The sequence below is a fragment of the Phyllostomus hastatus genome, unplaced genomic scaffold (genome assembly GCF_019186645.2).
Source record: "Phyllostomus hastatus isolate PE091 unplaced genomic scaffold, TTU_PhHast_1.1 phas_scaffold_501, whole genome shotgun sequence".
In the NCBI taxonomy this organism is placed as follows: domain Eukaryota; kingdom Metazoa; phylum Chordata; class Mammalia; order Chiroptera; family Phyllostomidae; genus Phyllostomus; species Phyllostomus hastatus.
In genome coordinates this window covers 47804787-47814725 of record NW_025334033.1, presented here as the reverse complement: position 1 = coordinate 47814725, position 9939 = coordinate 47804787, and the positions used below count along the sequence as shown (strand labels likewise).

The 9939-nt window shown below is 45.2% G+C and overlaps 1 protein-coding gene across 1 annotated transcript; it reads left to right on the top strand.

Annotated features, from left to right (window-relative positions):
- Positions 1-1903: 1903 nt before the first annotated feature.
- On the top strand, positions 1904-9562 carry LOC123807899 (disintegrin and metalloproteinase domain-containing protein 21-like). Its single transcript, XM_045821954.1, has 2 exons — positions 1904-3888; positions 9415-9562. Exons 1-2 carry the CDS (start codon positions 1904-1906, stop codon positions 9560-9562), a joined length of 2133 nt encoding a protein of 710 aa, XP_045677910.1.
- The last annotated feature ends 377 nt before the right edge of the window (positions 9563-9939 follow it).

The following is a 9939-nucleotide window of genomic DNA, read 5'->3' as shown; positions in this document are numbered from 1 at the left end:
AGTCTGACAACTATGGAATTAAAGAAAACATATCCATCCAGACTGGTAGGAGGGGCAGAGACATGGTGACGCTGAATGGGCTGGTTCCACACCCACGTGTGGTGGATAAAAATTCAGGAGGGATATCTCAGGAGCAAGGAATCTCAGCCCCAAACAAAGCCCCCATCCCAGGGTTCCAGTGCCAGCAAGGTAAGACCCCATAACTTCTGGCTGCAAAAACCAGTGGGGATTAAGTTGGTGGAAGAAACTTCTGGAGTTCCGAGCAGTTTCTCTTCAAGAACTCACACACGGACTTACTCACACTTACTCCTTCTAAGCTCCAGCACTGGGGTAGCAGCTTGAAAGGCACCAGTGGCATATGGTGAGGAAATGAAGTGACAGGCAGCCTGACATCAAGGCAAGAGCTGGGAGACAGCTTTCTTCCCAACAGAAAGGCAGATAGAGGCCACTGTTCCTTTTCTGAGCCCTCCCCTCAGAGTCACAGAGCTGACAGGCAGGGACCATATCTGAGACTCCATCAATCTGGCTAACAATGTTTGCCTTGCCCTGGAGATCCCCTGAGGCTCCACCCACCCAAGCTGTTAACAGTGGCTTTTCCATATGAGTAACTGGTTGTGGCTCATGCCTCACAATTTCCTAATTTCTCTCAAACAAGCAACCAGCCTCAGTAAGTCCCTAGCCCCTATACCTCTTGCTAAGTGACCCTAAGCACAGCACTAGCACCAGCCAGCCTAGGTTCACAGCTTGGCTTTGCCTGGGAACCTCCACAACCAACACAAGTAGCAGCCATCTGCAGATTGCTCTATAGCTCATGCAGAGTGGCCTCAGGAAGAACACAGGTGTGGGATAATCTTGGCCTGCACCACTCAGGAAACCCCAGAGCCTGTGCACCCAGTAGACAGCTACAGACCACATTGGAGCACCACCACCCTGCCCCTGAAAAGCTGATTCTACATAGAGGGCAGAGGTTGGTGGCCAGCGGTCACAGCCAGTCCATCCTCGCAGCTCACTGGCCTGAATAAATCCCTCCCATTGACCACCCAACAACAGTCAAGGCTCAATGACAAGAGGAGGGTGTACTCCTCCTTGAGTACCGGTAGTCCAGGATGTCAAATATAGCAGGATGAATGGTTTACAAATGACTTTGCAGGCTGTGGAGAATAGGAACCCAGGCTCTGGCCCATGAGGTACATAGGGCTTCTGAGAATTGGATTTCTCCAGGGTGAGCTTTAGAGAAAGCAGTAAAATCTGTTGAAGCTCAAGTTTAATAAGATAAGTAGATACAAGGAACTCTGTGAAGGGGGTTAGGATTGAGTCTGGTTCTCGCTCTCTCTCTCTCTCTCTTCGTCATTGAAAACAAAAAAAAAAGCCAAAGTCATAGGGGAAGCTTTACAAACAGATGATACAGAGTAATTTGAATCAGGGGAAAGGAAGTATTGACTAGAAATGAATTCAGAGCACAGAAGATCATTGCTCAGGCATCTTCATTTCCATGTCCTATGCAAGTCTTCTCAGATTAAATGAAAACTGGACTATCTATCATCCAACTTCAACAATTATTAACATATGACCAATACCCTAACTTCTATAACCCCAAACTTCCCACCCCCATTTATTGAAAGCAAATCCAAAGCATTTTTGTGATTCATTAATCACTTTTTCACCACTCAATTCTTTCTCCCTCCCACTTTCCTTACCCAATCCCATCACCTTCCCCACCCTCCTTTTTATTTTCAATTTCAGCACTGCAGCTTTGGTGGCCAGCTCTGTTAGGACTCAGATCCTTAAAGGGCAGCTCTAGACAATGACCAGCTCAGAGGGATAAGCCAGACCAACAGTATCTCACCTTCTTTTTCTCTGGACAGATGACTTCATAACGGAGGCTGCTGAGACCAGGGTGTCCATGAGAGTAATTCTCCTGCTCCTCTGGCTTGGGGTGTCTCTATCCCCTCCTGGCCTGTCCCAGGCTAGGCCCCCCAGCTCCCAAGAAGTGGTGGTCCCCTTGAAGCTGACCAGCAAGGGCAGAGGTGCAAAGGCTCCAGGCTGGCTCTCCTATAGCATTGAGTTTGGGGGCTGGAGACACATTGTCCACATGAGGGTCAAGAAGCTCTTGGTTTCCAGACACCTACTGGTGTTCACCTACTCAGACCAGAGTGCCCTGCAGGAGGATCAGCCCTTTGTTCCTAATGACTGCTACTATCATGGTTATGTGCAGGGGGTCCCTGAGTCCCTGGTTGCCCTCAGTACCTGTTCTGGAGGCTTTCGAGGAATGCTACAGATAAATGACCTTGCTTATGAAATCGAGCCCATCAGGCACTCTACCACATTTGAACACCTGGTTTATAAGATCAACATTAATAAGACTCAGTCTCCACCTATTAGATGTGGCTTAACACAGAAGGAAATACACCAACACCTGGGATTTGAAGAGGCAGAGACGACAACTCTGAAGCAAATTTCTACTGATAATTGGTGGGCCCATTCATGGTTTTTGGAGCTGGTCGTGGTGGTAGATCAAAATTTCTTCATTTACTCCCAAAGTAACTTCTCAAAGGTGCAGGAAGATGTATTTCTTGTTATCAACATAGTGGACTCCATTTACCAGCAGTTGGATACTTATGTGATTTTGATTGGGATTGAGATTTGGAATCATGAAAATATTTTCCCAATGATAAGCATAGAACAGGTTCTGGAGGATTTTGCTCAGTGGAAGCAAATCAGTCTTTCACAGCTACAGTATGATGCTGCACATATTTTCATTAAAAATTCACTTATAAGTGCACTTGGTATAGCCTATGTTGCAGGAATATGTCGTCCTCCAATTGACTGTGGAGTTAATAATTTCCAAGGAGACCCCTGGTCTCTTTTTGCACTCACTGTGGCCCATGAGTTAGGCCATACTTTGGGTATGCTGCATGATGAAGAATTCTGTTTATGTGGGCAAAGTGGTTGCATTATGAATGCTATCAGAGTGCCAGCAGAGAGATTCACCAACTGTAGTTATGGAGATTTTACAAAAACCACTTTAAACCAGGGATCATGTCTGCACAATCCTCCAAGTCCAGGGGAAGTCCTTATGCTGAAGCGCTGTGGGAACAATGTGGTTGAAGGGGAAGAGGAGTGTGACTGTGGATCTATAAAGCAGTGTGAACAAGATCCCTGTTGTCTCTTGAACTGCACTCTGAGGACTGGTGCTGCTTGTGCTTTTGGGCTTTGTTGCAAAGACTGCAAATTCATGCCATCAGGGGAAGTCTGCAGACATCAGATCAACGAATGTGACCTTCCAGAGTGGTGCAATGGGACATCCCATCAGTGCCCAGAAGATGGATATGTACAGGATGGGGTTCCCTGTAGTGACAATGCCTACTGCTATCAAAAGAGATGTAATAACCATGACAAACAGTGCAGAGAGATCTTTGGTGAAGTTGCAAAGAGTGCATCTCAGAATTGCTATGAAGAAGTCAACTCCCAGGGAAACCGTTTTGGCCACTGCGGTCTAAATGGAACGGCATACCTAAAATGCAATACCTCAGATATCTTTTGTGGGAGGGTTCAGTGTGAGAATGTGGGAGACATTCCCAATTTAAGAGATCACTCTGCTTTGCAGCACACTCATGTAAATGGTGTCACCTGCTGGGGTATAAGTTATCGTTTAGGGATGAGCACACCTGATGTTGGTGAAGTGAAAGATGGCACCGTGTGTGGTTCAAAAAAGATCTGCATACACAAGAAGTGTGTCAGTCTCTCTCTCCTGTCACAAGTCTGCCTGCCTGAGACTTGCAACATGAAGGGAATCTGCAATAACAAACATCACTGCCACTGTGGCTATGGGTGGTCCCCACCCTACTGCCTATATAGAGGCTATGGAGGTAGTGTTGACAGTGGCCCAGCAGCTGCCAGAAAAGGAGTTTTCTTTCCACTAGTTATGATTCTTAGTTTGTCTGTTTTGCTTCTACTGTTGGCCACTCTATTTACATACCTTCAAAACCACTGTAGTTCTAAGGAGATCAAGGCTCACACTTCAGATTAAGAAAGTGCCTCTAATTTAATATCCTATGCATCACAACATTTTAGTTTATTGGAGGTAGAAATGTTACATGCCTGAAAACGAGCACATTTCTGATAGTTTACAGAAAAATGAAGACCTTCCTTTTCGTCAGTATTAGAAACATTGCCATCAAGAAAAGGTAATTTCTAACATTTTCCTAGCTGTTTATTGTGTAAGCAGCCAATAAAGCTCCAGTTTCACTCTGAGTTGGTCCTCTTTGTGTCTCCTGAGTGCATATATGATTCACAGGAAAGCCAAGAGACAGACATGTAAAGACCCATGGGTGAGTCTTGCCTCTCCATTTATTCCCAAAGTAATTTCTCAAAGGTGCAAAGGATACATTTCTTGTTGTCCTCTAGTGGATACCATTTATCAGCAGCTGGGTGCTTATGTGATTTTGACTGGGACTAGAATTTGAAATCATGGAGATATTTTCCCAATGATAAGCCTAGAACAAGTTAAGACTGCAAGTTCATACCATCAATGAACTCAGGTCAATGAATGTCCAGAGTGGTGCAATGGGGCATCCCATCAGTGCCCACAAGATGGATATGTGCAGGATGGGGTTCCCTGTAGTGACACCACCTACTGCTATCAAAAGAGATGTAGTAAAGTTGGGGAAATTACTTAAACTTTCTAACATTCTCCTCTAAAATCTGAAAAGAAGGATGATAATATTGCTTGTCCCACCCAAACTCTTGGATTTATTTGGTAACCAAAAGTGAGAAATTCTTGTTAAGGCATAAACAAATTGTTTATTTATTAAAAATTCCTGCCCTGTTCCCTCTGTGTTTTCTAGTCAAGTTTATCTACTCTAATTCTTTGTTATAATTTGGTGGTTTGGGTATCCTCTTGGAGTATTTTCTTTGAATACCAGAATATACTCTCTGTCAGGACAGGGTTGTTTTTATCTGTTTTGCACACTGTTTTATCCCAACACATAGAACATGGTATAATAAAAAGAAAATCTGAAAGAAATAATTAATATAAACAGATTATTAATTGTATGCAGTTAATTAGGAAAAGTAAAAATAAACCTTCATCCTGTTTCTTTGAATGGTTCCTTTTATTATTTTTAATATATTGTATTGATTATGGTATTACAGTTGTCCCATTTCTCCCCCTTCATTCCCCTCCACCCTGCACACCCTCTCCCACCCACATTCCCCTGCTTTAGTTCCTGTCCATGTGTCTTAAGTTCTTTAGCTTCTACATTTCCCATACTATTCTTGCCCTCCCTCTGTCTATTTTCTACCTATCATGTATGCTACTTATTCTCTGTACCTTTTCCCCCTCTCTCCTCCTCCCACTCCCCTGTTGCTAACCCTCCATGTGATCTCTATTTCTGTGGTTCTGTTCCTGTTCTAGTTGTTTGCTTATTTTGTTCTTGTTTTTAGGTGTTTTAGGTGTGGCTGTTAATAATTGTGGGTTTGCTGTCATTTTACTATACGTGTTTTTTTATCTTCTTTTTCTTATCTTCTTTCTTACATAAGTCCCTTTAACATTTCATAAAACAAGGGCTTGGTGGTGATGAGCTCCTTTAACTTGACCTTATCTGAGAAGCACTTTATCTGCCCTTTCATTCTAAATGAAAGCTTTGCTGAATAGAGCAATCTGGGATGTAGGTCCTTTACCTTTCATGACTTGGAATACTTCTTTCTAGCCCCTTCTTTCCTGTAAGGTCTCTTTTGAGAAATCAGCTGACAGTCTGATGGGAACTCCTTTGTAGGTGACTGTCCCCTTGTCTCTTGCTGCTTCCAGGATTCTCTCCTTCATTTTTACCTTGGCTAAGGTAATTATGATGTGCCTTGGTGTGTTCCTCCTTGGATCCAACTTCTTTGGGACTCTCTGAGCTTCCTGGACTTGCTGGAAGTCTATTTCCTTTGCCAGATTGCGGAAGTTCTCCTTTATTATTTGTTGAAGTAAGTTTTCCACTTGTTGCTCTTCCTCTTCTCCTTCTGGTACCCCTACAATTTGGATGTTGGAATGTTTAAAGATGTCCTGGAGGTTCCTAAGCCTCTCCCCATTTTTTTGAGTTCTTATTTCTTCATTCTTTTCTGATTGTATGTGGTTTTCTTCCTTCTGGTCCACTCCATTGATGTGAGACCCAGCTTTCTTTCCATCACTGTTGGTTCCCTGTGCATTTTTCTTCATTTCACTTCTTGTAGCCTTCATTTTTTCATCTAATTTGTGACCAAAATCAACCAATTCTGTGAGCATCCTGATCACCAGTGTTTTGAACTGTGCATCTGATAAGTTGGCTATCTCTCAGTCACTTAAAAGTATCAGTTCTGAGGCTTTCATTTGTATTTGTTCTTCTGTTTGAGCCATCTCTCTCTCTTTTTTTTTTTTTTTGGTCTGGTTGCGCCTGTTACATATGAGGGGCAGAGCCTTAGGTGTTCACCAGGGAGGGTCAACCCCGTCACTGGGTTGTGATGCTGTATGTGGGGGCAGGGTCCAAGAGGGAACAATGGCACTTGCTCCTGTCTGAGTTGGACTTCAGTCCCTTCCACCACTTCCCCCAAGCAAAGTGGGCCTTTCTGGTGCCAATTCCTGTGTGGGTGGGCTTGTGCACCCCGTGGGTCTTTCCAATGACCTCTCCTGTGAGGCTGGGAGTCTCTCCCTGCACCTCAACCCCCACAGGTGTTTTCAATCAGTGCCCCAAGGTTCTATTTCCCAGCGCTGGGATCGTGGGTGCGTGCAGTGCCTTGCTTCACAATCGGCACCTCGCTGGGTCTGCCAGTTGCCACCCCTCGGCCAGGGTCTGCCAGCCACTGCTTGCACGCTCAGGGTCCCCCCACTCCAGTTTTGCATGCCTGGGATGCTTTACACCATCCCATTGTTCTTGGTTTTCAACCCCTCTCTGCCCAGCTGCCCAACTCCGCCCCTCCTACCGGTCTGGATGAACGTGTGTATTTTAACTCCTTGGTTGTCAGACTTCCATACAGTTCAATTTTCTGTCAGTTCTGGTTGTTATTCTTTTTCCAAACTGCTGTCCCTATCTTGGTTGTGTGAGGAGGTACAGTGTGTCTACCTCTGCCCCCATCTTGGCCGGACGTCTGGATGGTATTGTTTTAAGCCAACCCAAACAGATGAAGATAGGTTTGTGGTTACAAATCAAACCCCAGCAGGCTGGTACTGGAGCTTGGTTCTTCTCACTCACACAGTGATGAAATACAGATCATTGAGGTGATCATGGATGAGTCAGAGTTCTATTAGTTCATGCTCATTGGGTAGAACGGGCCTGTGAACAGTGGCAAGACAGGACTAGCATAGAAGGGACAGTAGGAGAGCATAAGCCGCACTGCCTCAGTTCACTGGGAAGTCAGGAAACAGGGCCTTAGGGATGGTTTGAGGGGACATGCCTGGGACAAGGTACCAGATGCCCACTGCCTTAGAGTTCAGGAGATTTGTGCCTGTGAAGAAAAGAGTGGTGCAGGCGAAGAGCAGAATAGTAACAGAATGGTCCTGGCTGCTTCCCAGAGGGAGAGCACACAGGTGAGCACTGGGTCCTTTTTCCTGAGGGGTTTCTCTCTTTCTTGCAGGCAGGAACCTTACGGGAGGTCTCAGGGGAGGGTTTCAGCAGAATTTTCATCAATTCTCCATGTGTGCCCTTTTACGGCCATGGTTTCCTCTGACTGGTCAGTGGCAGGGCAGGGAGTCTTTAGTCACTGCAGTGAGTGCTGGAGCTGCCCACCTGGTTTTGCGGCTTTTCTGGGTCTGGAGCTGAAATACAACTGAGGCCTAGATGTGATCTCCAAGGAGGAAAGGCCAGGGGAAGAAAGGTTACCTTGGGGGTGAGGCTCTTGTTTTGCCAGTTTTGCCCCCTGCTAGGCACTGGGGCCCTCTACCCTGGTGACCCATCTGCACCTGGCTGTAAATTGCTCTTTCATTGTGTTCAGCTACGTGTGGTAAGTCTCCCCATTCCACCTGCCAAGGAATTTTTCTACCTTGTTGGTTGGGGGTTCCTAGGCAAAAGGACAGATCATCATCATGAAAAATATATCATGTAACGATTCTTCCAGTCCTTCCCCTAGAAACCTACACCCATTTTCTGGAGAGTATATGATACAGAAATACCTGGAGTTGAGAGGAGTTTTGGACCCAGAGTCTGCATGGACATTTATACTCTGAGCTCCAAAGTGTCATCATTGATACTGCTATTGGGGCAGCTTCTGGACACCAGCAATAGTGCAGTTCTAGCTGACTACATTCCAGTGGATTTAGTGGTCTGCAGGCTGACCCAGGGGTCAGTTTCCCAAGTCCCCAGGAATATAATTGGGATTGACATCTTTGGCAGTTAGAATGACATCCTCATTGAGTCCATGTGAAGTGGGAGCTGTCATCAGCACACATGTGGTAGGAGCCTTTACTGTTCCTCTACCCCACCAGCATAGTAAGTCAGAGACAATAATGTGCTCTGGGTGACAAGGGGGACATATGTGCCCCCATTAAAGAGTAAAATCCCAGCAGTGCTTGTCCCTCTCAGATCCCCCTTTAAATCACAGTCTAGCCTGTATGGAAATGTGTCAATTGTAATGAATGATTGTAGGGATCCAAAAGTTCTCCCAAGTAGAATCTCTTATTGCAGCTGCTGTCATTGCTAGAGCAAATTAACATGGCCTTGGGTGCATGACATGCAGCCATAGATTTAGTAAATGAGCCCATTTCTATTCTGCTCAGAAAAGTGTGTCAGAAAAAAAACTTAGCATCCATGTGGCATGGACAACTATTTCTCTAGCCTCCAGGGCTATGTTTACTCTCCTGCCTCTAGCATAACATGATCTGCATAGAGCTAGACTGTCTGAACATCCAGAAAACATCCTACTTGTTCATAACTTCAAGAGTATCAAGCAAATAAAACCAGGCAGACATGAGTTGGTTGGTTGGTTCATGGAGGTGTTATTAGGAGACTCACATTCCAAGGGTGCAAGGCATAGCCTTATAGAGTTTGGGAGACATAGCACATTATTGGAATATTTAGGGGTACAGTGCTTAAGGTCATGTAGAGACCACCCTCAGAATCAAGGCCAGTTGTTTCCTCTTGCACTCCTTATCACAAAGAAGATGGTGCCTGATGTTTTTGAAGCAAACATTTCAATCATATGAGTCCTATGCTGGCCCATATTCTGGATAATGAAGGTGGCCATCTTGAGTGGGACCCAAGGCAGGAGAGAGGTTTGCTGTAGTTTTTGGCCTTTTTGCAAACAGACCCCTTCACTGGGGCTTCAATGTGTGGCCACCCAATGTCTCCTACCCTGTGTGGGTATTGGTCATAGGAAAGATGTGGTGTGAAGACTGTGTCAGGCCTCCAAAAGAGAATCACAGCATTGGCTTGGGGTTTCCAAAGAAAACCATGCCATCTGCCCCAGGAGAAACAGCTGTAGGTGTATAGGGGCCCTGGGAAAAATGAGGTATATTGCCATGTGGCTGCAAATGAGCATGAGCCCTGAATCATCCAGTAGAAGCTGGGCTCTTTTGGTTCTACCAAGCCATAAAGTCAGATGGCTGTGACAGCAAGTCTCAGCAAGATCAAAATACAATATCCAGCATCAAGCTCATGCAAAAGGATAAACATTGGTAAGCTGTCTGAGCAGGCAGTTGACATCACCACATCTCTCAACATGATTTCCCCAGGATACTTCACTTGGCTTGTGTATAAACCCACATGAGGGTTTTCCTCAAGCAGCTGAAGGGGGAATAATATGCCCATGTGTGGTATATGGATGGCTAGAGTTGGTACGTGGGTTCAAACCCAATATGGAAGATGACTGCATTACAGTCCTCTTCAGGGATGACATTGAATAGAGAGTACATGGTGAACAGAATCATTGTATTAGGCAGAGTTATGGATAATGCACTTGGTCTTTTAGCTTGTGTAAAAGCACAGG